At 41.9% G+C, this 26,392-nt stretch overlaps 1 protein-coding gene across 21 annotated transcripts in view; it reads right to left on the bottom strand.

The window, feature by feature from the left end:
• The window catches only part of LOC127666488 (zinc finger protein 58-like), a 65,437-nt gene that overhangs the window by 23,224 nt on the left and 15,821 nt on the right, over positions 1–26,392 (bottom strand). For 8 of the 21 annotated variants that reach the window (XR_007973668.1, XR_007973667.1, XM_052159329.1 and 5 more), the window contains exons 4-5: positions 6,697–6,823; positions 6,123–6,218 (exon numbers count right to left, since the gene is read on the bottom strand). The exons of 7 other annotated variants lie outside the window; for them this stretch is intronic. Coding sequence is in view for 9 of the 14 variants with exons in the window: in XM_052159329.1 (XP_052015289.1) it covers positions 6,123–6,218; positions 6,697–6,823 (223 nt within the window). In the remaining 5 variants the exon portion in view is untranslated. Of the gene's footprint in view, positions 1–6,122; positions 6,219–6,696; positions 6,824–9,228; positions 9,395–12,332; positions 12,605–12,667; positions 12,784–26,392 lie in introns of those variants that run through there. 6 more of the 21 variants (XM_052159317.1, XM_052159320.1, XM_052159322.1 and 3 more) reach the window with 5 other exon arrangements.

Genomic DNA, 26,392 nt, shown 5'->3' with positions numbered 1-26,392 from the left:
AAAACTGGAGCTTCTGAAGATCCACTATTTGAATTATTTGAAGAGATGAGAAAGAAAACTTTGGAACTATCAGGCCACTAGCCTGCCTCGGCTTTGATACAACTGTGGATTTAGTATTTAAAAACAATTAATTCAGGGCCAGAGGGTAATGGAATGACAAATGTATTTGCTAACACCAAAATGCAACCTAGTCCTTCTGGTTGTCCAAGAAAGTATTTTTTGGTCAGGTTTTTAGCTCACTGACAACCTGGTTCCAGAGAAAGGATGAGCCCCACCCACTTCAAGGTCAAGCAGAACTGACTCAGGTTTCTCCCACAGCCTGTGTCCTGGGTCACACTGGTTCCCTGACTACGTGACTGTGGAGACAGGGCTACAAAGAAACCCTGTTTCAAAAAAACAAGACCAACCAAACGAAATAACTAATAGGTAATTGAGATATCTCTTCCTATCCTCAGATAGAAGGACAACAACAGGACAGCCCAGAAAAAAGACACTATGGTCTTGAGAACACGTAAGAGGTGCATGGTTTCCAGTAGAAGCTGCTATTATTTACCTCATGGTAGAAATCTCTGTACAATAAGAACAACTAAAGGAATGCACATTCTTATGCACATCCTTAAAACAGATAAAAGATGCTAAAGTCTCCTAATCATAACTCCAAAATCATAGCTAAATTCTGACAGATGCTATAACCTTCAACTTAGTGATTATGGTAAATCTACTTGCTATCTAAACCGTAAAAACTATCTTGGGCTTTCTATAAAATTTTCCTGGAAACTGTCAAGGTACGATGGGTTACCAGTATGTGCACAGTTCATATTAATTCATCAGATTACCCTTGCTGTGTAGTTTGCTTAGAACCTTCTTTTATTTAGCCGATGTTGCACAGTATCTACTAAGCTAAACAACTACCTGCTTAATTAAGACTAGCTGTGCCTGTCAAACACAATCACAGCTGGGCTTGTTAAATGTTAGCATTCTTTCAAAAAAAAGGATGCTACAGGCAAGGTCACTGAACCCTTACCTGAGTATTCAGTCCCTCCTCTCAGCTAGTTGTGTGTAATGAGGCATTAATTGCATGGGCTTTCAAGGTTTCCTAGAGACAGTAGGGCATATTGACCAAATAAACTAAATCTGGGCTGCAGGATTGACCTCAGCAACCCCGGGAAACTGTTACATATACTAGCTAAGGGCCCACATGAAAATAAACATTGCCTAACATCCATACCCTGTGGGAAATTTTGTGACATCAAATGTTAAGTTTACTTGTTAAACTTCTTACATGCCATTTGAAATTGCTTAACCCAAAGGCATATATGTCAAGGATCAGACACATGGGCCAGAGGGGGGTAGTGCCTCAGATGATTCTTCAGTCAGTCACAGACAGAACTCCTGCACTCTACTTCCCATACCTGTTGTTCACAAAAGGTGACGTCACTTCCAGGTCAACTGGCATTTCTAAACATCTTTTTTTCTTTTCTTTCTTTTTTTTTTTTGTTTTTTGTTTTTGTTTTTCGAGACAGGGTTTCTCTGTGTAAGCCTGGCTGTCCTGAAACTCACTCTGTAGACCAGTCTGGCCTCGAACTCAGAAATCTGCCTGCCTCTGCCTCTGCCTCTGCCTTCCAAGCGCTGGGATTACAGGCGTGCGCCACCACGCCTGGCTACTAACCTTCTTCCTGACTTATAACTTTTCTCTGTGGAGGTCAATGTAACTATTTTAAGAAGATACAAAGAATGCATATTTGAATTATATCTCTAATAAAAGGATTAAATTATTTAAGATAATACAAATTGTATAAATAAAGAAGGGGACAAAAGAGTAAAATTATGAGGCTAAGTCATATTAGGTATGACTATGTAACTCAGGAATTATGGGAAAGGAGATTCAATCTCAGAATTTCTTTACGTTCCTAAGCTATAAAATGCCATGCATGTTAGCAAACACTTCTGACTTAAAGATGTCTATCTAGTCACTAGGTCTTCACTAACTTTCTTAAACTTTAGGCATGTAGAAAATGGTGTCATGCCAAGAAATGATAATTACTTGCGTACCTTCTTACTCTTACAAGTGTCTCCGGAAAAGGCCAGCCATACTATTGTCTTTTTTCTATTATTTTCTGATGAAATACAACAAGGAACCTAGACAACCTGGAGGACTAATCTAGACTGTAAAGACGCACCATGAATGGGTCAAGAAGGTGAAGTTTCAGTTCCTCCAGGGTAGATTTATATTAAAGTTTACTTAGAGGTAAAAGACTTTCAGTAAGAAACTGTAATCTCTTTATGAATGTAGTTTTTATTTCATGTATATTGGTGTTTTGCCTGCATGCATGTCTACAGATATGTCTATGTGATGGTGTCAGTTCTCCTGAAACTGGAGTCACAAACAGTTGTGAACTACCATATGAGTGCTGGGGAAAAAAAAACTCTTCCTCTGGAAGAAAAGCCAGTGATCTTAACCGATGAGCCATTTCTCAGTCCCAGCAATTGTAATTTTTGAGGCTAAAATTTTTAAGAGATAATTTCTTTCATTTATTAAAATCCAAATCTGATAAGAGTCACTAATTCACTGTAAAATGTCACAGCAAATGTAATTAAGCCATAATTGGTAATGATGAGTCGCCTAATGACTGCTAATTAATGTGCCTAAATTGTGTCTGTTATCATGGTAAATACAAATGTAATTTCTTTATAGAGACAATATTGGACTGAGTGACTAATACCTACTTTCCGCTATACAGTCCTCTGTACATGTCAAATTTTAGCCTAAAACAGGGAACTCAAATAAATTTAAAGTCACCTTACATTCTCCTTAATATGGAATAATATACAAAATTAGATATAGTTTAAAAGCTGGTTATTGAAATGGAATGCTTGAGTGAAGACAGCTAAAACGGCACTAAGCTTGCATGGTAGGAGTCATTCAGGGTAGACGACACGTTAATATTAGCACACTGTCCGATGGCACACAGACCTATCAGGGTAAAGGGCAGGCTGGCCTCCTCACAGGACAAGAAGCATGGGGAATAGGACTTGCCAGCATCTGCTGCTCCTGGCTCCCTCTGGCCTGGAAGCCAGACCAGGAACTCCTAATCCGTATCTGTAGGAAAGATGAACTACTCCTCATGTCTCACAAGACAAGGGGATGGATGCTCTCATGCTGAGGAGGATCTTAGACTCTACACCCCCTGTCTAGATGTCTCAAATGGAAGCGTTCATTGTACTTACTCTGCACTCGAAGTCTCTTGAACTGATAATTGAGGATACAGTGTACAGGGGAACCGCGTACCAATACCCACCACCCAAATGGTATGGGAACTACACGCTAGTTCAAATGGCCATACACTGTCCCCTGTCTTTCAATTGACCTCCTCCTAACAGAGTTAATCCCTGAGTTGAGAGGTCAGTGTCTGATTCTGTAAGCAGTCCTTAGCAGAGTGTGAGACAATATACGACAGACTCTCCCCGGGGTCAGTCAGCACAGCAGGCTGAGCTGTGGGCACTCACTTCAACTAAGGTGCATGTGCCACATGTGGACCCACCACAGCCAGGTAAAGAAAGAAATGTGGACTGAAGAGGAGGAGGAGGAAGAAGAGAAGGAGGAGGAGGAGGAGGAGGAGGAGGAGGAGGAGGAGGAGGAGGAGGAGGAGGAGGAGGAGGAGGAGGGGACTGTGACCGCTCACCCAGGGCAGTCGTTCTGAGTCACCTTCCAGAGACAACTGGACAAGCTCCTCAGCCCTGTTGCCAATACAAACCAAGAAGCCAGTGGATATATACACACAGAAGACCTAGACAAAGGACCATGGGATCTCTTCCTCCCAGGGACTCATGGTAATATTAACCATAATAGTTCCTATAGGGATAACCACAATGGCTACCAATGAAAGAACTCTATAAACAAAAGATGTTACTAGCTCTGATGTGTCTGAGAACATATCCACTATGTTCATAGCAGTCTTATTTAAAATAGCCAGAAGCTGGAAAGAACCTGGATGTCCCTCAACAAAGGATTGGATACAGAACATGTGGTATATTTACAATTGAGCACTACTCAGTTATTAAAAACAATCAAAACTCTTAGGCAAATGGATGGAACTAGAAAATATCATCCTGAGTAAGGTAACCCAATCACAAAAGAACAAATACCATATCACTGATAAGTGGATATTAGCCCAGAAGCTCAGAATACCCAAGATATAATTCACAGACCAGACTACATGAAGCTCAAGAAGGAAGACCAAAGGGTGGATACTCCAGTCCTTCTTAGAGGGGGGATCAAAATACCCACGGGAGGAGATGAAGAGACAAAGTATGGAGCAGAGACTGAAGAAAGGACCATTCAGGCTGCCCCACCTAGAGATGCATCCCATATATAGTTACCAAACTCAGACATGATTTTGGATGCCAACAAATGCTTGCTGACAGGAGCCTGATATAACTGTCTCTTGAGAGGCTCTGCCAGTGCCTGACAAATACAGCGGTGGATGATCTCCTGGGACTGAGCCCCGGCTCCCCAATAAAGGAGCTAGAGAAAGGGCCCAAGGGCTGAAGGGGTTTGCAGCCCCATAGGAGGAACAACAATATCAACCAACCAGAACCCCAGAGCTCCCAGGGACTAAACCACCAACCAACGAGTACACATGGAGGGACCCATGGCTCCAGCCGCATATGTATCAGAGGATGGCCTTGTCATCAATGGGAGGAGAGGCCCTTGGTCCTGTGAAGGCTCAGTGCCCCAGTGTAGGGGAATGCCAGGACAGGGAAGTGGGAGTGGGTGGGTTAGTGTGGCGTTGGGGGAGGGGATTAGGGGCTTTTTGGAGGGGAAATAAGGAAAGGGGAACATTTGAAATGTAAATAAAGAAAACATGTATAGCCAGGGCTACACAGAGAAACCCTGTCTCAAAAAAATCAAAAAAAAGAAAGAAAAAAAAAGAAAACATGTAATAAAAATGAAAATATAGAAAGGAAAAAAAAGTAGTCCTTACATATGAAATAAATATTTTCTTAGCCGGGCGTGGTGGCGCACGCCTGTAATCCCAGCACTTGGGAGGCAGAAGCAGGCAAATTTCTGAGTTCGAGGCCAGCCTGGTCTACAGAGTGAGTTCCAGGACAGCCAGGACTACACAGAGAAACCCTGACTCAAAAACCCAATAAATAAATAAATAAATAAATAAATAAATAAATATTTTCTTTAAAAACAAAGGAACCATGAAACAGGCACACGGCTGCTGGTTCTGTAACAGGATTTATGGGTATCTGTGGATAAACACCTAAAGGATTTGAAATACCGTATCTCATCCTTCTCTTCCTAGGTCTAATGATTTGGCCCTGGTAATAAACTGGTGCTAAATCTTTGCTGAATAAACAAAATAGCCTCTGCTCAATTGCTGTACACATTGGCCCAATACAACACCTTATACAGTAAGTCCATGCTCTGACTCTTCCCTAAATCAGTGAGAAATGCACTGTCCAGAGGGACTCCTGTTAGTCTGACTTCATCCAACTGCTTCCCACCCCAATTTGTCCAAACTAACAGAACTGAAACTGTTGAGGCCCCTGCTTCTGCCTGCCACCCCGATAATGGGAATATGTCCTTGATTTTATTAACCAAGTCACGCTCAATTCAGTACAGAGATGTTTCTGGCACAAGCCTGCCTTACTCCTAGCAAATAAATTACTCCCAGTTTAACCAGTTCTCAGTTGTATTTTCCTGAGTGTCACATTACAATAGAGATTCAACAAAAAGAAAAGCCTTGCTCAGTGGTGGTGATGCATGCCTGTAATCCCAGCATTTGGGAGGCAGAGGCAGGCAGATTTCTGAGTTCGAGGCCAGCCTGGTCTACAGATAGGGCTATACAGAGTAAACCTGTCTCCAAAAACCAAAAAAAAGAAAAAAAGAGAAAAAAAAAAAAAAAAAACCTTCGAGGTCCTTGTAAATGCAGGTAACTGTTTGTGAAATATAAATCCTAAGAGACTTAAACCACCATAAACACCTGAGAGATGTGAAGGGAGATGTAAAGAATGATTTTCATAATACACATTTCAGGGCACAAGGGAAAGCCTGGCCTTTGGCTGGATCTTTGGACTTGAACTCTGTCCCCTGATCCCGCATTTCTACACACCTGGGGGCACAGTGGCTGCCGCTTCTCTCTTCACATCCCAAGACCCTTGTCTTTGCTCCAGAAATGTCACCAGGAATGGCTTAGAGACAGCAAGACCTGTGTGTAGGAAGAGGACAAGATTGGAGAGGTCTTCTACGCTCTCTTTCAGTACAGTGATTATAGGGAAAGAGACGATACAATACAGGACTGCAGACAATTAGCTCTTAAATGGTTTCTGACATATACAGTGCAATACAGAATGGAATGTACAATATCCTGATCCTGAGCTTCTTTAGAGAGAAAACACTAAATCTGAACTGAGAAACTATTTCATTAACATGTGTGGTCCATGCCTGATGCCCGTGCATTTCTAACAGTCCCACACGAGCGAAGGAGGCATGCTTCCAGCACAGACACTTCAAACACAGGGAGGAAAACAATGAAATGTTTCTTACCTGTACAGCAATCTCCCTAATTTTTCTTAAACTGAAGGATATGAAACTTGTTGTTGAAATACTCCCATGAGAGATTGTACAAAGTGGGGAAGTTTCATGTTGATGGTGAGATATGAATTCTCTATAGATGCAATGCTCACCCAGGAACACAAGGTTGCTGTAATTCTCCAGCATCACGTCCCTGTACAGATTCCACTGAGCAGGCCCCAGGCATTCCCACTCTTCTGGAGAGAAATCAACAGCCACATCCCAGAAGGACAGCATTTCCTGAAATAAGGACCCATGAATAATATCACACCTTCAATTAAAACCATTAATGATATAAATTAAACCATTAATAAAAATTAATTAAGGCCAGTAACAATAATATAAATACCAAGATCCATTGAGTGTGTTATAGCTGAAAAATATAATTGTTGAAGCTGTTTTAATTATTTCGAAAGTATCTAATGCCAGAATTTTTTTTGTATCTTCTTCAATACAATCTCAGAATATCATATGAGAATCGTCATTGTTTTTCTTTTTCACTAATGTGAAAATATCAGCAATTTATGTATTAATAGGGAATTTTGTGTTAATTGCATGAGTAAGCTTTGAATTGCTTTTCTGTTTTGATAAGCTCAATTCCTCCACCTGGCATGAGTCTGCCCTTAGCCCCTTTTACTAAAAAAGTAACTTTAATTTGCCTGATGTAATTGTTGTCTCTGAGGCTTACTGCTAACCTAAGCCTAGTGCTGGAAATTTCTAGCCTCCATTCAAGCTTATCTAGGCCTAGAACATTTTCTGCCCCTGAGACTTGCTGCTGTGTTGGGCTGGTTTTTCCAACCCAATTACCTGGTAAAAGAATTCTCAACTCAATCAGTAACAAAACAAGGTAAAGGCTAAATTGGGCAGATCTCCCACTACACTACTCTATTCCCATCTATATTCTCAGCTTCTCTCTGAGGCCTCTCCTTCCATCCTCCGTAGCTCCTCCCACTTCTCCCTTCGATCCCCTGTAGCCCCTCCTCCTTCCCCAGTGGATCCATTTCTCCTTCCCCCCCCCCAAACCCTTAAATCCTTCCTCCTGCCCAATCATTGGCTCTAGCCTCTCTTTTAAAAGTTAAATTGGGAGCCGGGAGGTGGTGGTGAATGCCTGTAATCCCAGCACTCTGGGAGGCAGAGGCAGGTGAATTTCTGAGTTCGAGGCCAGCCTGGTCTACAAGAGTGATTTTCAGGACAGCCAGGGCTATAAAGGGAAACCCTGTCTCGAAGAAAAAAATAATAATAAAAAAGAAACCAAATCCAAAAGTTAAGTTGGGGAAAAGGGTTCACAAGATGACTCCTCCCAGGAACGGAATTAGCATCAAAATACAAACCCAGGGCTGTCCACAACAGCTGCTGAATAATCCCACCCTTTCTAGTTCTTTCTGAACTCTTGCTGGCCAGTTCAACTCAGCTCCTGTGGATCAAACTCCTCTCCAGGCTGACTGATACAGTCTGCCCTCTCTCAGCTTCTCTGCACTGCTCTGTGTGGCCTCAAACTAAGTCTGTCAGTCTGTTCTATTCTTCTGGCTTCACCTCATTCTCTGGCTTGTTCTGTCTTCCCCTACATCTTGTTGCAGAAAATATTAAAGGAGAGAGCCTGCCATCTCTCCTGCCCCACCAGGCCATGGTCCTGAGTTTACAACACTAAGTCCTGGCAGGTTCCCCGCTCCACGACAGTCCTGCTGGCCGGGCCATGGTGGCGTGGGTCCCCACAGCACCTAGCTGGCTTGTGGTCTGGTCCTGTGGTCTGTCACCTTTCACCTCAATTACCTGGTAGAAACATGACTATTAATGCTTGATTAGTTAGCCAATTAGATTTATGCATATTTAAAATCACAATTACAACATGGCAATAGATAATTTAAAAGGCAATTGAAAATAAAGCGTTATCACAATATTTCTAACCATTTGATAACATCCAGTCTGAAGCCAACTCCACTGCTTCCTCCTCCTCCTCCAGCCACCTCTGTCTTGTTTCCTAGTAGTGAGCCAAGTACGAGGAGTAGGCAGAACTCCTAGCTCTGCCTCTCTTTTCCTATCCAATCTTGGGTCTTCCACTGCCCTCATATGACTGGACATGGGAAATCTTGTTACATGTCTAGCTTGTTTTCTTTCTGCAACCTGTCTGAACAATTATCCCAGTAAAACGGCCTCTTTCTATTTGTTCTTCTTCTCTCTGCCATGTTCTCCGAACTAGCTTTCCTTTTCTCTCTCTTCTCCTGTGAGTTGGGCTTATCCTAGTCTGTAGAATCTTCCTGATTCATCACTTTGTCTGCCACCCAGTTAGACATCACTTTCAAACATGGACGCTGCCTTCTACAAGCTGACTTTACCTTCGTTGTTTGGGATTAAAGAGACTAAGGGCATGTTTGCCAGCCAGAGGGATTAAAGGTGTGTGTTAAGAGTTGAGTCCAAGGGACAGCATTTTAAATGTAAATAAAGAATACAGACATATATATATACATACACACACACACACACACAGAGAGAGAGAGAGAGAGAGAGAGAGAGAGAGAGAGAGAGACCTGAGTCACACTACAACGAGAAACAGGATATTTCAGTAAACATCTTGGGGTTCCCAATGTGACGAAATATTCTACAATATTGCAGGCTTCCGAGATATACCCCACACACTCCTTACACACCTCCGGCATCCAGGGTGACGGGACTGGGAGCTTCTCCCTGTCATGTTGTCTCAGAGTGTGCGCTATGCAGGACGTCCCCAAGCCTTGGCTTTCTCGCGTCATTGGTCAACAGGAAAACCATTACATCTCCAACTTCTGTGAGTTACAATTCTGTACACTTAACATACTGATAAGATCAGGTGTTATTTAGCTTCATCTCTCTGAACTTAATTCCGGCTTCACCCACATGGTAACAATTAACAATACTATTTTTCCTCTGACACATCATTGATTAAAAAAAAAACAAGTACATCATTTTCCTGTCCATCTCCTCATTGCAAGTTCTCTCCTGTCCCCCAACGCTCCATCACAAACACAGAGTGTATTCTTCTCTGTTGTTTCATACATACATACATAAACATACATCCATCTAAACCTAACGATATAAATACACATGAACGGCTGAGTCTCCTCACTGTCTCCTGTATTTATGTTTTCAGGACTGGACCTTGTTACTGGATGAATGTGAGTGGCCTCATCCCCGGGGAACATCAGTTCTCTCAGCAGTTCTTAGATGCCCAAACTCCTTTGTCTACCTAGGAGACTCCCTTTGCAGTGTACCACGCACCATTGTCATTACTCAGGTAGTCATGGTGTTGGATTATCAAGCTTCCCTTCCCTTCCTAGGATTCTCAAACTCACAGAAAATCTCTGGTTTTGACAAGGATGAGGATTCAAATTCCACTGGACAGCTTCTGCTAATGTCAAGATACTGACTATGGCATCGTCGGGGGTATAATGCCATACAAGACATTGCTGTGCCCACTGGATTAAGAGCTAAGAGGGGTTATTTATTGCTTCTCTCCCTTGGAACCTGGCAAAGCAACTTAAATCACTATGGACAACTCTCTTTCTGCAGATCTTCATGTCAGATCCATTTGCAATTCCCTTAGTCTTGTGTCTGAAAGGCAAGGTGTTTCCACCATTGGGAGGAAGGAAAAGCTACTGTCACAGGACTTTACAGGACAACAGAAATATATCCTCTTTAAAGAATGACTGCACAGAATATAGTCTATTGTCTAATGAGCAGAGATCAGTAGCAATGAAGAGGCCAGTACATCTCCCAAATGGCAGCAAAATGAAGCACTTTGGTGAATAGAAGTTTTTCAAGGGAAAAGATATTCAAATGTCTTGAAACCTTCATTACACCTGGCACAGAAGAATCCTGTGTCTACAAGTAAGGGACAAAAAAAAAATGGATTACACTCTTTAATCATAGGATCACCAAATACTTGGGAAAACCACCAATGCAGAGCATGGCAAGAGCCCAGAGGAAAGCAATTTCCTGTGAGAGAAACAGATCATGTTCACAATGGAGACTTAACTGTGAGGACCACTCCCTAGGCTGCCCAGCACTGGCTTCCTTCATTCTGCATGGGCAAGTGTCCGCTGTCCTGAGTACAATCTCCTGTGAGACAAAGTGGGTTTAGATCAGGGAACCTGTAAACAGGACACCATTTAGTCAGGATTTCAGCCAATACAATTAACAGCAAACATTTCAGGGGAATTGGAGACTTGCACAATTCACTTTCTGTGGGGAAGAAATACAAATAATGTCTGACCTGAGCGATATATATCCAGAGAGTTGGGCAGAACTAAAGATTAGCAGGACATTGAGAAGTCAACATGGGATGCAACGAGAGGGCTGGATTCCTGATCAGGTTCCAAACAATAAGGACTCTCCATTCCCAACCAGCCTGTCTATTCTGCATAGTGTTTAAAACGCGTACAGCACAGATCATGAAGCAGCAACTCCTAGGCTGTGCTGAGAGTCAAACGGTCTCTGAGGAGAAGAGAGGATTAAAGATAGGAAAGGCAGGAAACAGATGCAGAACCAAGAAACAGAACTGGGAGGACCGCTGGTCAATACCACAGCAGACAGGAGCCTCGAGTTTATTTTCCACAGCCTTTTTATATCTCACAGTAGCACGGGCAGCAAGGCTACAAGATAACAGAAACAATTGCAGAAGTGCACACCAGTCATCCTTCTTATCCATAGGCGACCCTGTTCCTTCCACCAAGGCCAATACAATGTTCAGACCTTCACTTGACACTCAGGTGCACCTCCTCCTAACCGTCCCTGCCTCAGCAGGTCAGGAAATCTGCCAACAGTCTGTATGTGTCTTCTTAAAGCACCAGCAAGTGGGTGTATTCAGTAAAGACAGCAGACTTGCACTCTGATGACTCAGTTCTACATAGATCCTGGAAAGTACAGAATGATCAAAGATAGAATATGACAGAGCTGGCCAGGCAAGTAGACACAGCTTTTAACTCATAATATGAAGCAGGAGATGACCAGAGGGTCCTTCCCCCTCACCCCTCATAAACGCAGAGATGACAGGCAGGGGACTCAGAGTAGCCTCAAGTTTCTTTTCTATCTTATCTATCACAGTTCTATTTACTTTAAATCACAGAAATACACACAGATCTGTGAGTTCTTCGTCAACCTGCTGACATGACACAAAACCTGGACCCCTAGAATAAGGCCATGGGATCTTTTCCCCAGTTCCTGCTACCCTGCTCATAACCATTCTCAGGTTCAAGGCCTGATCAAGTCACATTGACATAATCATAGTGTACCAAGAAGACATCCTGTCTTTTTTACAAATACTCAAACCTATGTTACCAACAGAGAACATTCAAAGGTACGTTTCCGACAGAGAACATTCAGAGATTTAAGGAAACCAAGCAATTAAGGTGAAAGCAGGTGGCGGGTTTCTCCTGCCTTGCAGAGTTCCCTCTGTGTGTCCACTACATTTGTTTCAACATCCATTGTCAAAGACTTTCTATAGACTCCAATTCTGGCAGATCTCCCTGCTGTGTTCCAGATTTTCCCACCTACAACCTGTTGTGCCATGGATTGTTTTCTTTCTTAAGTTTTTAAATGACAGAGGAAAATGAACATAATCAAGACCCTTCCTTGCAAGAGGCCGGGTACAGAGTATAGGGGACCAGGACCCCATTTGCCCTAAAGGTGCTGAGGAATCTGACAGCGTTCCCATAAGATGGAGCAGCCAGTGGAGCTTGCTTCCCAGAAAAGCTGTTCAATGAGTTCCCAGCACTACCTCAGGTGCAAGTCGTCATCTTGCCATCCTTATCTTGCACTCCTGGCCCCTGCACTGTTATCTACTCCCGCGCTACCAGACTGTTCCTAGGTCCTGGAAGCCCAAGGCGGACTCGACTGCAAGTGGAGACTTAAGGGACCCATCACCAAGGACACAATACCAGTCTCCCAGTACAGATATGCAACCCCACGTGACCCAGAAAGTTTAGTCCAACAAATCCCAGCAGCTACTTCTGACTTCCCACCCAGCCCAGGTCCTTCCTCACTTTTCCGCAACCGATCCCCGCCTTCCCACCACCCGCTGCTTGTACATGCTGTGCTGTTTCCTGGACCAACCTCCATGACAGAGACAACAGAAAGGTACATCCGCACAGGACTCTCGCAAAACTTTGAGAAAGATACACTTGAACAAAACGAAAGGTAAACTGGGATTGCCCAGATGGCTCTTCGTGACGTCACAGCCGCATGGACTACATATCCCAGAAGTCTGTGCGAAGGTGGTCCTGGAAATGAGTGTGTTATTTACCAGGTACTTAGATTTGTAGAATTCTCTCTGCAAAGGTCTGATCTGTCTTATGCAATTTCCTTTCCCTTCGCTAGTCTTCAAGTGTTCCTATGTGACAATATTTTGGAAGTCAAAGTATCTACCTTGAATTTACCTCAGTTCTTCAGAATCAGAACAGAGAAAAGATTTTTTTTTTATTTTTTCTATATTCTTTGTTTACATTCCAAATGCTTTCCCCTTTCCCAGTTCCTACCTACCCACATGTCCCATAAGTCCTCTTCTCTCCATCCATTCTCCTATCACCCCCTCCCTTTTCTCTATCCTGGTACTCCCCTACAATGCTGGATCACGCCTTTGCAGGATCAGGGCCCTCTCCTTCCTTCTTCATGGGAATCATTTGATATGCTAATTGTCTTCAGTATTCAGAGCTTCTGGGCTAATTAATATCCACTTATCACTGATTGCACTCCATGTGTATTCTTTTGTGATTGAGTTACCTCACTTAAGATGATATTTTCCAGGTCCAACCATGTGCCTAAATATTTCATTAATTCATTGTTTTTAATTGCTAAGTAGTATTCAATTGTATAAATATATGACATTTTCTGTATCCATTCCTCCACTGAGAGACAGCTGGGTTCTTTCCTGCTTCTGGCTATTATAAATAGGGCTGCTATGAACATAGTGGAGCATGTATCCTTATTGCAAGCTGGGGAATCCTCTGGGTATATGCCCAGGAGTGGTATAGCCGGGTCCTCCGGAAGTGTCATGCTCAGTTTTCTGAGGAACTGCCACACTGATTTCCAGAGTTGTTGTACCATCTTACAATCCCACCACCAGTAAAGGAGTATTCCTCTTTCTCCGCATCCTCGCCAGTACCTTCTGTCTCCTGAATTTTTAAACTTAGCCATTCTGACTGGTGTGAGGTGAAATCTCAGCGTACTTTTGATTTGCATTTCCCTAATGACTAATGATATTGAACATTTCTTTAGGTGCTTCTCTGCCATTCGATATTCCTCAGGTGAAAATTCTTTGTTTAGCTCTGTACCCTATATTTTAATGGGGTTGTTTGGCTCTCTGGAGTCTGCCTTCTTGAGTTCTTTGTATATTTTGGATATAAGCCCTCTGTCAGATGTAGGGTTGGTGAACATCCTTTCCCAGTTTGTTGGTTGCCGTGTCCTCCTTTTGATGGTGTCCTTTGCCTTACAAAAGCTTTGTAACTTTATGAGGTCCCATTTGTCAATTCTTGATCTTAGAGCATAAGCTATTGGTGATCTGTTCAGGAAATTTGCCCCTGTGCCCATGTCCTCAAGGGTCTTCCCCAGTTTCTTTTCTATTAGTTTCAGTATGTCTGGTTTTATGTGAAGGTCCTTGATCCACTTAGAGTTGAGCTTAGTACAAGGAGATAAGAATGGATCAAATTGCATGCTGACCTCCAATTGAACCAGCACCATTTGTTGAAAAGGCTATCTTTTTTTTCCACTGGATGTTTTCAGCTCCTTTGTCGAAGATCAAGTGACCATAGGGTTCATTTCGAGGTCTTCAATCCTATTCCATTGGTCCACTTGCCTGTCACTGTACCAATACCATGCAGTTTTTAACACTATTGCTCTGTAGTATTCCTTGAGGTCTGGGATACTGATTCCCTAGAAGTTCTTTTACTGTTGAGAATAGTTTTAGCTATCCTGGGTTTTTTGTTATTCCAGATGAATTCGAGAATTGCTCTTTCTAACTCTATGAAGAACTGAGTTGGGATTTTCATGGGGATTGTGTTGAATCTGTATATTGCTTTTGGCAAGATGGCCATTTTAACTATATTAATCCTGCCAATCCATGAGCATGGAAGATTTTTCCATTTTCTGAGGTCTTCTTCGATTTCCTTCTTCAGAGACCTGAAGTTCTTCTCATACAGATCTTTTATTTGTTTGGTTAGAATCAGACCAAGATATTTTATATTGTTTGTGGCTATTCTGAAGGGTGTCATTTCCTTAATTTCTTTCTCAGCCTGCTTATCCTTTGAGTATAGGAAGGCTACCGATTTGCTTGAGTTGATTTTATAACCAGCCACTTTGCTGAAGTTGTTTATCAGGTGTAGGAGTTCTCTGGTGGAGTTTTTTGGGTCACTTAATATACTATCATATCGTCTGCAAATAGTAATAGTTTGACTTCTTCCTTTCTAATTTGTATCCCTTTGACCTCCTTATGTTGTCTAATTCCTCTAGCTAGAACTTCAAGTACTATATTGAAAAGATATGGACAGAGAGGGCAGCCTTATCTAGTCCCTGATTTTAGTGGGATTGCTTCAAGTTTCTCTCCATTTAGTTTGATGTTTGCTACCGGTTTACTGTATATTGCTTTTACTATGGGTAGGTATGGGCCTTGAATTCCTGTTCTTTCCAAGACTTTTAGCATGAAAGGATCTGAATTTTGTCAAATGCTTTTTCAGCATCTAATGAAATGATCATGTTTTTTTCTTTGAGTTTCTTTATGTAGTGGATTGCATTGATAGATTTCCTTATATTGAACCATCCCTGCATCCCTGGGATGAAGCCTAGTTGATCATGGTGGATGATCGTTTTGATGTGTTCTTGGATTCGACTGGCAAGAATTTTATTTAGTATTTTTGCATCGATATTCATAAGGGAAATTGGCCTGAAGTTATCTTTCTTTGTTGGAACTTTGTGTGGTATTGGTATCAGCATAATTGTGGCTTTGTAGAATGAGTTGGGTAGTGTTCCTTCTGTTTCTATTTTGTGGGATAGTTTGAAGAGTATTGGTGTTAGGTCTTCGTTGAAAGTCTGATAGAATTCTGCACTAAAGCCATCTGGTCCCATGCTTTTTTTGGTTGGGAGACTTTCTGTGACCCCTTTTATTTCTTTAGGGGTTATGGGACTGTTTAGATTATCTATTTGATGCTGATTTAATTTTGGTGTTTGTTGTCTGTCTAGGAAATTGTCCATTTCCTCAAGATTCTCCAGTTGTGTTGAGTATAGGCTGTTGTAGTAGGATCTGGTGATTTATTGAATTTCCTCAGTTATTGTTATATCTCCCTTTTCATTTCTAATTTTGTTAATTTGGATATGGTCTCTGTGCTCTTTGGTTAGTCTGGCTAAGGGTTTATCTATCTTGTTGATTTTCTCAAAGAACCAGCTCCTGGTTTTGTTGATTCTTTGTATGGTTCTCTTTGTTTCTACTTGATTGATTTCAGTCCTGAGATTGATGATTTCCTGTCTTCTACTCCTCCTGGGTGAATTAGCTTCTTTTTGTTCCAGGACTTTCAGGTGTGACGTTAAGATGCTAGTGTATGCTCTCTCCATTTTTTTTTTTTTTTGGAGGAACTCAGGGCTATGAATTTTCCTCTTAGCACTACTTTCATTGTGTCCCATAGATTTGGGTATGTTGTCTTTGTTTTCATTAAATTCTAAAAAGTCTTTGATTTCTTTCTTTATTTCTTCCTTGACCAAGATATTATTGAGTAGAGTATTGTTCAATTTCCATGATTATGTGGGCCTTCTGTTGTTTTTGTTACTATTGAAGACCACTTTTACTTCATAGTGATCTGATAGGAGGCATGGGACTATTTCGATCTTCTTATATTTGTTGAGGTCTGTCTTGTGACCAATTATATGATTGATTTTGGAGGAGGTACCATGAGGTGCTGAGAAAAAGGTATATTCTTTTGCTTTAGGATGAAATGTTTTATATATATATATATGTATATATATACATATATATATGTATATATATACATATGTGTGTGTGTGTGTGTGTGTGTGTGTGTGTGTGTGTGTGTGTGTGTGTGTGTTAAATCTAATTGGTCCAAAGCTTCAATTAGTTTCACTGTTTCCCTGTTTAGTTTCAGTTTTCCTGATCGCTCCATTGAGGAGAGTGGAGTGTTGAAGTCACCCACAATTATTGTGTTAGGTACAATGTGTGCTTTGAGCTTTAGTAGTTTCTTTTACGAATGAGGCTGCCCTTGCATTTGGAGCATAAATGTTCAGGATTGAGAGTTCTTCTTGCTGTATTTTTCCTTTGACCATAAAGAAGTGTCCTTCCGTTTCTCTTGATGACTTTACGTTGAAAGTCAATTTTATCTGATATTAGATTGGCTACTCCGACTTGTTTCCTGAGACAATTTGCTTGTAAAATTGTCTTCCAGCCTTTTAATCTAAGGTACTGTCTGTCTTTGACACTGAGGTGTGTTTCCTGTATGCAGCAAAATGTAGGGTCTTATTTATGTATCCAGTCTGTTAGTCTATGTCTTTTTATTGGAGTATTGAGTCCATTGATGTTAAAAGATAATAAAGAATAGTGATTATTACTTCCTGTCATTTTTGATGTTATTTTTATATTTGAGTGGTTATCTTCTTTTTGGTTTGATGAAAGAATTTACTATCTTGCTTTTTCCAGGGTGTAGTTTCCCTCCTTATATTGGTGTTTTCCCCCTATTATCCTTTGTAGGGCTGGGTTTGTGAAAAGATATTGTGTAAATTTGGCTTTGTCATGGAATATCTTGGTTTCTCCATCTATGGTGATTGAGAGTTTGGCTGCGTATAGTAGTTTTGGCTGGCATTTGTATTCTCTTAGAGTCTGCATGAGATCTGCCCAGGATCTTCTAGCTTTCATGATCTCTGGTGAGAAGTCTGATGTAATTCTGATAGGTCTTCCTTTATGTGTTACTTGGCCTTTTTCTCTTACTGCCTTTATTATTCTTTCTTTGTTTAGTACATTTGGGGTTTTGATTCTTATGTGACGGGAGGTATTTCTGTTCTGGTCCAGTCTGTTTGGAGTTCTGTAGGCTTCTTGTATATTCATGGGCATCTCTCTCTTTAGGTTAGGGAAGTTTTCTTCCATAATTTTGTTGAAGATATTTGCTGGCCCTTTAAGTTGTAAATCTTCACTCTCATCTCTGCCTATAATCCTTAGGTTTGGCCTTCTCATTGTGTCCTGGATTTCCTGGATGTTTTGGTTTACAAGCTTTTTACATTTTGCATTTTCTTTGACTGGTGAGTCCAGGTTTCTATGGTATCTTCAGCATCTGAGATTCTTTCTTCTATCTCTTGTATTCTGATGTTGATATTTGCATCTATGGCCCCTGATTTCTGCTCAAGGTTTTCTATCTGCAAAGTTGTCTCCTTTTGTGATTTCTTAGTTGTTTCTACTTCTGTTTTTAGATCCTGGATGGTTTTGCTCAGTTCCTTCACTTGCTTGTTTGTGTTTTCCTGTAATTCTTTAAGAGATTTTTGTGTTTCCTCTTTCATGACTTCTACCTGTTGATCTAAGTTCTCCTGTATTTCTTTAAGTGATTTTTGCATTTCTTCCTTATTGGCTTCTATCTTTTGACTCATATTCTCCTGAATTTCTTTAAATGATTTTTGTGTTTCCTTCGTAAGGCCTTCTAACTTTTCATCCATTTTCTCCTGTATTTATTTATGTCCTTCTTGTGTTCCTCTAACAGCATCATGACCAGTGATTTTATAATCTTTTTATTTTATTTTATTTTATTTTATTTTATTTTATTTTATTTTATTTTATTTTATTTTTGAGACAGGGTTTCTCTGTATAGCCCTGGCTGTCCTGGAACTCACTCTGTAGACCAGACTGGCCTCGAACTCAGAAATCTGCCTGCCTCTGCCTCCCAGAGTGCTGGGATTACAGGCGTGTGCCACCACTGCCTGGCATAACCAGTGATTTTAAATCCAAATCTTGTTTTTCTGTTGTGTTGGGGTATCCTGGACTTGCTGTTTTTGGAGAATTGGGTTCAGATGCTACCATATTGCCTTGATTTCTATTGGTAATATTCCTATGTCTTTTGCCTTTTGCCATCTGGTTATCTTTGGTGTTAGTTGGTCCTGTTGTCACTGGCTGGTGCTTGAACTTCCTGAGAGCTCGTAAGGCTATTTCCGCACCACTGGATGACTGGGTTTTCCCTGGCACAGATTGCTGATGTGCTGCCCTCCTCTTGGGTGTTGTTGGGGCCCTGGTGTGTCCTGCTCCAAGCAATGTTATACTTGGGTTGTCTCTGTGAACCGAGCCTGGGGCTTCCCGTCTGCTCTCCCAGGGAGCGAAGATGGCGGCAGCGATCCTGCAGGCATCCCACAGGGCACAGGACCCACACATGGCTGGCACACAGACGAACCGCTGATCTACCCAGGTCCTGGGCACAGGCAGCAGCCCGCAGCTCGAAGGTCTACGTCCCCAGAGATCTTAGACTCCGGATATCTCAGTACTTGTGGTCACCTGTCTCTTCCAACTTGGAGCAATGATGGCGGCTGCCGACTTCCCTGCAGGGCACAGTTCTCACACCTGGCTGGCACACAGACAATGCATCAATCTGCCCAGGTCCTGGGCGCAGCTTGGCAGTCTGCATCCCCAGCTGGAGTCACCTGTCCTATCTGACTGGGAATGAAGATCAAAAAGATTATTTCAAAAATGAAATCAGAAATACCAAATAAGTTTATTAGAATTTGTGAATAAAATATCTTAAAATACACCATAATCTCTAACCTGAAAACCTCTGAGAATTTCACTTTCATCTGTTTCTTATAAGTACAATTAATTTCTCAACATGCACATAGACTTTCATAGTCCCAGTACAGTCAAAGCCCAGAGTCTCCAATGTTGTAATTCGATCAATTGCTTATCTCAAAAATGCTCACAAGTTTTCTCCTTCAACATGCCATGGGCCAGTGGAAACCTGCCTATTCCAAAAGGGAGGAATGGGCACCTGGCAGAGAAGGATAAGAACAAGTTAGATGGAAATGTGCTCTGAAAACCCTCATCACATGCATTGCACCTGTGGCTGCTGAAAGAATCATTTGAATGCAGTACTGAAGGTTTTGTGTGTCCACTTGACACAGGCTGGAGTTACCACTGAGAAAGGAGCCTTAGTTGGGGAAGTGCCTCCATGAGATCCAGCTGTGGGCATTTTCTCAAATACAGATCAAGAGGGGAGGGACCCATGTGGGTGGTACCATCTCTGGACTGGTAGTTCTATAAGAAAGCAAGCTGAGCAAGCCAGGGGAAGCAAACCAGTAAGAAACATACCTCCATGGCCTCTGCATGAGCTTCTTCCTGACCTGCTTGAGTTCCAGTCCTGACTTCTGTTAGTTATGAACATCAATGTGGGAATATAAGCTGAATAAACCCTTTCTTCCCAACTTGCTTCTTGGTCATGTGTTTGTGCAGGAATAGAAACCCTGACTAAGACAGATGCCAAAGAACAGTGTCAATCTACACTTCATCTGTGTGGGCTGAAGCACAGATAGCCTCTGTCTAGATGTGGCTGTGGTTCTAACATGAGTCTATGCTGGGGTTTCAAGTCCACTTAGCTGTCCCCGGCATGTTTCATGAAGTGTGACCCCACAAAGGTGTGAGGAGGGACAGTATACAACATAACAATTGCATGGAAAGCATTGCTCTTAGCATGGCTGCAAAGCTCCACGCTGACCTTCAGGCAGCACCTCAGAGATTCCACAACGAGTACAATGGGGTCAGTGCTGTGCAGTTCTACTTCCATCTTGGGATAGTGTCAGGCCCCAAAAACAGTTTCCTTTGTCGCTGTATGCTGACAAAGTCCTGGAGAACTTTCCTAGAAGTGTACTTTTGAGCATGGAGCCCCCACAATGGGATTTCAAATGAAATTGAAATTTCAAATGAAATTGAACTTCCATAAGACAGAGAATTCTATGGATGTGCTCTTTGCTCAGAGCACATTTAATGTTGACTCAGGATAAAGTACCAGGATTGCTCATATTGGAGTTAATCTCTATAACAAGTATAGCAGATTTCACAATGCCTGTAACTTTAAAGTCACTGAGGTCTTAGAATGAGAATAGGACCCTACAGCCTCATATGCTTGATGCTTGGTCCCCAGTTGGTGTGAAATATTTGGGAAGGCTTGGGAGGTGTGACCTTGTCATAAGACAAATGTCACTGGCATTGGGCTTTGAGGTTGTACAATACCATGTGGTTTCCAGCTATCTATATGTACCTCAAGTGTGAGTCAAGGTTTAAGCTGTCTGCCTGCTTGCTGCCATGTTCCCTGCAGAGGAATGACTTCTCAGCTCTTCAACCACAAGAAGGAAATCAAACTGCTTTATGTGTTGTTCACCGTAACGGATAAGACACTCTACTCTGATTATGCAATGGAGAAGATGAGTCTCTTTACCTCAGATCAAGCTGTAATGACAGACACAGCAAAGATTCCACCCAAGACTCTATCATGAATCAAGAGTTTACTGTGGTTGCCGACAGGCCTTTGATTGAATGATTATCACAGGAATACAGGTGACTCAAGGCAGCAACATGTGACTGATCTCTTGGTAAGAACTCAGGAAAGTTGCATGCCTGCGAACGACACTAAGTGTTATAGATGCTGCAGTGAAATCAGCGGTCTCTCCACCCTATAATCCTTTCTGTTTATGTCAGCTTCATCAGTGAGGCTCCTATGAGTCTTGTAAAGAACTCTGAATTCCCCATGCCTATTCACAACATTACTTCCTTAAAGTTAATAAGACCCACCTCCAGATGTGATGTTTCCTTGGAATGGAAACTGCTGTTGGTCACAAACACATTCATGAGTGAGGGAGCAATGAATGCTTCTATTCAGCACTGTTGGTACTGTTGAAGGCCTAGACCCAAAGTGGGCAGACAGACTTAGAATGACCCATATTTAGAAAGGGTCTTCTGGGCTGGAGAGATGGCTCAGTGGTTCAGAACACTAACTACTCTTCCGAAGGTCCTGAGTTCAAATCCCAGCAACCGCATAGTGGCTCACAGCCTTCCGTAATGAGATCTGACGCCCTGTTCTGGAATGTCTGAGGACAGCTACAGTGTACTCACATATAATAAATTAAATCTTAAAAAAAAAAAGAAAGAGTCTTCTTTCTGTGATGATCAATTACAAAATTCTCCTAAGAGACATTAACAGAAGTTTGTCTCTTGGGTAACCCAATAACTCATCATGAGAACATTCAAGAATTCTAGGTAAATGAGTTTGAAAATTATTTGCATTGGGGTGGCCTCATCAGATATTGGTGCTGGAAGTGAGTTTCAAATATAATTATCTTCCTTACCATTCCTTACCTTGGAACATGGTCTTTAGATAAATCCAGTGAGTGAGAGTCTGAATGTTCCCCTCAGATCAGTCTGGACATGAGGTAATTATTAAATGGCTGAGGTCCAGCTTGTCCTGACTCCATTCATGTTCACTTGAACACCTCCCAGCCCTCTGCTCTCCTCCCAAAACTGCATGGATTCTGCGGTTCATACACCATGGTTTAAGGCTTGTAAGACAAGCAGTATTCAATATCAGCCTCTGCTTCCCATCCCTGGACTCCTAGTCTCCAGACTTAATTTCTTGCTACAGTTTATACATTATTTATACTGTTACTTACAAATTCATTGTGTAGTAGGCACACTGGAGTTTGCCACATTCCAAACTAACAGACATTTCTTGTAGAAATCCTCTGAGTTTGGTATTTGTGTATATATCACCGTTACACACGAGACTGTATCTTCACCTGTAGACCTATAACTTCACATCAGTGTCTTCTTTGTTTAAAGACAGAAAAAATCATTTCCTTAGCCATAACCAATCAATCAAAAATGTAGGGACACAAATTTGGTCACTGATAATCATCCCTGTTATAGGAACTTTAAAAAAAATTAAGAGCACAGGGCTTAGACCCAGTCCTTCTTTGCTGTTATTATCAACAGGTCTGAGATGTTAAGCCTGTGAGTTTAGGGTCAAAGCAAATTCATGGCTCAGAGCTAACTGTTCGAGTATTTTCAAGATTTTAATCAAAATCAGATGAAAGAAGTTGATGGACAACAGCCCACATTACTTCATACAAATAGTTGATTTTCAAAAACATCAGAAATCCACAGAATGTGACGTTTTATGCTATTATTTTCACTTGTTGCTGAGACTAGTCTGTGCCTGACAGCTTACCTGTCTTGGATTCAAAGAAGAAATTGAGCATCTGTGAGTTACTCCAGCAGTGACAAGACAGCCACTAGGCAAAAATTAAAAAAATAAAAAATAAATTGTGTCTCTTCATCTACAGACAAATATGGTGGAGAAGGACACTTGTACAGGTTAGGACAGCTTTGTTTCTGCCGAGACACAGTAGGCATGTCCTTTTTTCCTGTTTCTCTTAAACCTGTCAGATGACCCTGACCAGAAAGCTGAAGAGCTATGCTCCAACGTTTTAAAGTAAGGACTGTCCAGGTATTCAGCAGTCTCTATCAATTGACTAAGTCTTAAAAGCTATATAAAGTTTCCTATATATTTTCACTTAATATCAGAAGTTCTTGGATGTCTGACAGGGTTGAAGACTAATTGTCTCATAGCCAGCCCACACTTAATAGCCCTAAGAAAGAAGATAGAGTTTTAGAAAGATAGTTGTCAGTTGGCATTCATTCTACATCCAGCACATAAGTCAGGTGCAAAAACTATAGTCTTTTAGGATACAGGACAGGGTTCAATTTTATTGGCAAATACACTGAACTGTGTGTTAGGTTTCTTATACTTTATAAATTACAAAATAGCTAGTTAGTTCAATTTATATCTAACATAAAAGTCTTTGATATTGGACAAAATTTTAAAATTTATTTTTTAGAAAAGGTTTTTTTTTTTTTATTAAACAGAAAGGGTGGAGTGTTGCATGAATTTTCCTGTCCGATTTCATGAGTACAGAGAGGGTCTGAGGATAGACAGGAAAAGAGGGGGCAGAGCTAAGAATTGTAGAGGACGGGTACACAAGAGGGTCACAGTTCGCAGAACCAGAATGGCTTCAGACAGTTTTCTGGGTGTTTCATAAGGTTAGAAATATTGGGATAAGGGTTTTACTGAATTGGCATCTTGTAATTGTGTTTATACTTTATATAAATTGAATTGGCTAGGGAATCAAGCACTAAGAGTCGTACTCCAGGAAATTGGATGGTGAGCTGGCAGATGGGTGGGGTGGGGTGTGGGGGAAGTATATTGCTTGGTAGCAAAAGGAACTTGGGGTTCCCTGCCAAAGAGATAGGTAACAGAGGGACGGCCCTGTGAGATGGCCCAACAGAGGCCCTATGGCCCCACAGGGCCTGAGAGTGTGAGGCCTAGAGACCAGCAGCTCCAGAGTCCCTGACAGTGACAGGAGCACAGGAGCGTGGTCAGAACCCACAGAATTGGTGGGTTGAACATTTTTTGTATTTCCCACAACACATCCCTCTTGGATTTATATCTTCATAGGTGGAGCAGAAGCTCCATGTGTTCGTTAACATGTTCTACCTCCCAGGTAGTCACAGGAGGACTGCATGCCTGTTTCAGTTCCGTGCTCATGCAGAATATGTATGCTGCCTCCTCTCTAACAATTCTCTCAGGGTCAGGTGGAGCCAGAACCTGTCAAATCTAGAGACCTAGTGGCCTTCAGTTTTAGCATATTTGACCCTCTAGAAACTAATATCCATTGTGTTATTATTATAACCAGTCCTATTGTTGGAAGACGTTAGGTATCTCAGATACTTCTTCCTATAAATGAAGTCACAGGGATCCTCTGTTTGTTTACTAACTGCCCAGTTACCTAAGGGCGCCGTGCTAATGAACAGACTGTAAACTGGGCTGCTTTCTTGTGGTCACATCCTGAGCTAAGGGAAGCAGGACAAGACCACTTGTGGTTGCACATGGCTCCTGAGCAGGAGGTGCTATGTTGGCAAGAGTAGAGCACACAATCTTTATGCTTCTGAGACCCTGGGAATTGAGGATCCTAACCATCGAAGGGGACCAGGCTCCAACTCCCAGTGGCTATGGGGTGTGTGAGACCAGGTGTTCTGTGCTAGACAGCCCCTTTGATGTGTACTTCTGGAGTAACACTGGCTAGAGAAGCTATACTGGGTGCTAATGCCTGCTCCTTCTCCTATGTCTCCAAGCCTCTTCCTCTAAGTGAGGAACAGTGAATTCCTGAACAGTGAACTAAGTGACCCAAGCACACGCATGCCTAAGACCTGAATCTCCTGTCCTGGTGCACTGCCTCTGATTCTGAGAGAAAATAGATTAAAAAAAAAAAAGGCAAGGTAAGAAGACATTGTGTGTTATAGAACAGCTCACAGGCTGCCTGTGCCCAACAGAGAGAACATGTTGTAAGTCTTGATGTGGTCTGTAATAATAGCAAGAGATTCCTAATGAGGATGTGAGAGACCTTCTGTCTCAAACTCCCCCATAAAATTCCAGCATCACACGTTTACCAGGGCTACCTCTGCCAAATTCTAGGATATGCTGTGAACATATATTTAATAATGATTATGACAAATGACTCTATATGCAGTATAAATCACAAAAGCTGTCTTGTTTTATATACATTTACCAGGAGTCTTTTTTTTTTCAAGATTTGCTTATTTATTATATGTAAGTACACTGTAGCTGTCCTCAGACACCCCAGAAAAGGGCATCAGATCTCATTATGGATGGTTGTGAGCCACCATGTGGTTGCTGGGAATTGAACTCAGGACCTTCAGAAGAGCAGTCAGTGCTCTTACCCTCTGAGCCATCTCTCCAGACCCCACCAGGACTCTTTCTGGCTAAGATGATTAACAGTATGTATGCAAGTAATTCTAACATTACATTTCCCGCCATGTATAAGTTAGATTCATTCATCTTTTATTAAGATAATGCCATACAATTTCCTCTAGGATACAAGGTCACTCTCCCACTCTCATGGCCTTGGGTCAGCTCACCCACAGCTCCTCCACCAGGGCCAGCTCTACTGTGCAGTCCAGGAAAGGTGCAGACCCCACTCTACCGAGTGCTGCAGCCTGTGAGATGCAGGGCCAGCTCACCTACTGCCATGATACCACTGCTGGCTCCCCTGACTGCCACAGGTGGTGAAGGGGCATCAACTCTGCACCCATGTCACCTCAAGGCAGAAACTTCCCACACAGATGGTAGCTCTGAAAAACTACTCTCTCGTAGAACAAATGTATTCATACAGGATATTCCCATTTATAATGGCATCCCCCCTGGACTCTTGAGGAAACTTACCTCATTAGGTCTACACAAACTGCAAGTGACCCACATATGCATATTAGGAGGTGTGGCCTTGTTAGAGGAAATGTATCACTGTGGAGTTCAGCCTTTCAGTACAGGCATCTGCTCAAGCACTTCCTGGTGTGGAGTCTGGTCCCCTGGTTGCCTTCAGGACAAGATGTAGAACTTCATGTTCTTCCACCACCACACTGACTTGTATCCTGCCATGATGATATTGGACTAAAACTCTGAAACTGCAAGCCAGCCCCAATTACATGTCTTTCTTTATAAGAGTTGCTATGGTCATGGTACCTCTTCATAGCAGTAAAACCCTAAGACACACAGTAAACCTAATATTAGTTCAAGGGGACTTGCGGACCAGTTCTTAGCCAATATTTTTTAAAAGCAGAGCCAGCCTTTCTACACAACAGGCTTTCTCTGCTGTTGAAATGAATGAGAATTGTTTGAAACTTATACTCATGACATTTTGTTATCTCTAATGTGAAACTGATGATTACGTATTAGCAAACAATTTCAACAAAAA

This window comes from Apodemus sylvaticus, chromosome 16, assembly GCF_947179515.1.
Source record: "Apodemus sylvaticus chromosome 16, mApoSyl1.1, whole genome shotgun sequence".
Classification (NCBI taxonomy): domain Eukaryota; kingdom Metazoa; phylum Chordata; class Mammalia; order Rodentia; family Muridae; genus Apodemus; species Apodemus sylvaticus.
The sequence above is the reverse complement of the archived record's forward strand: the minus strand, read 5'-3'. Positions and strand labels throughout refer to the sequence as shown.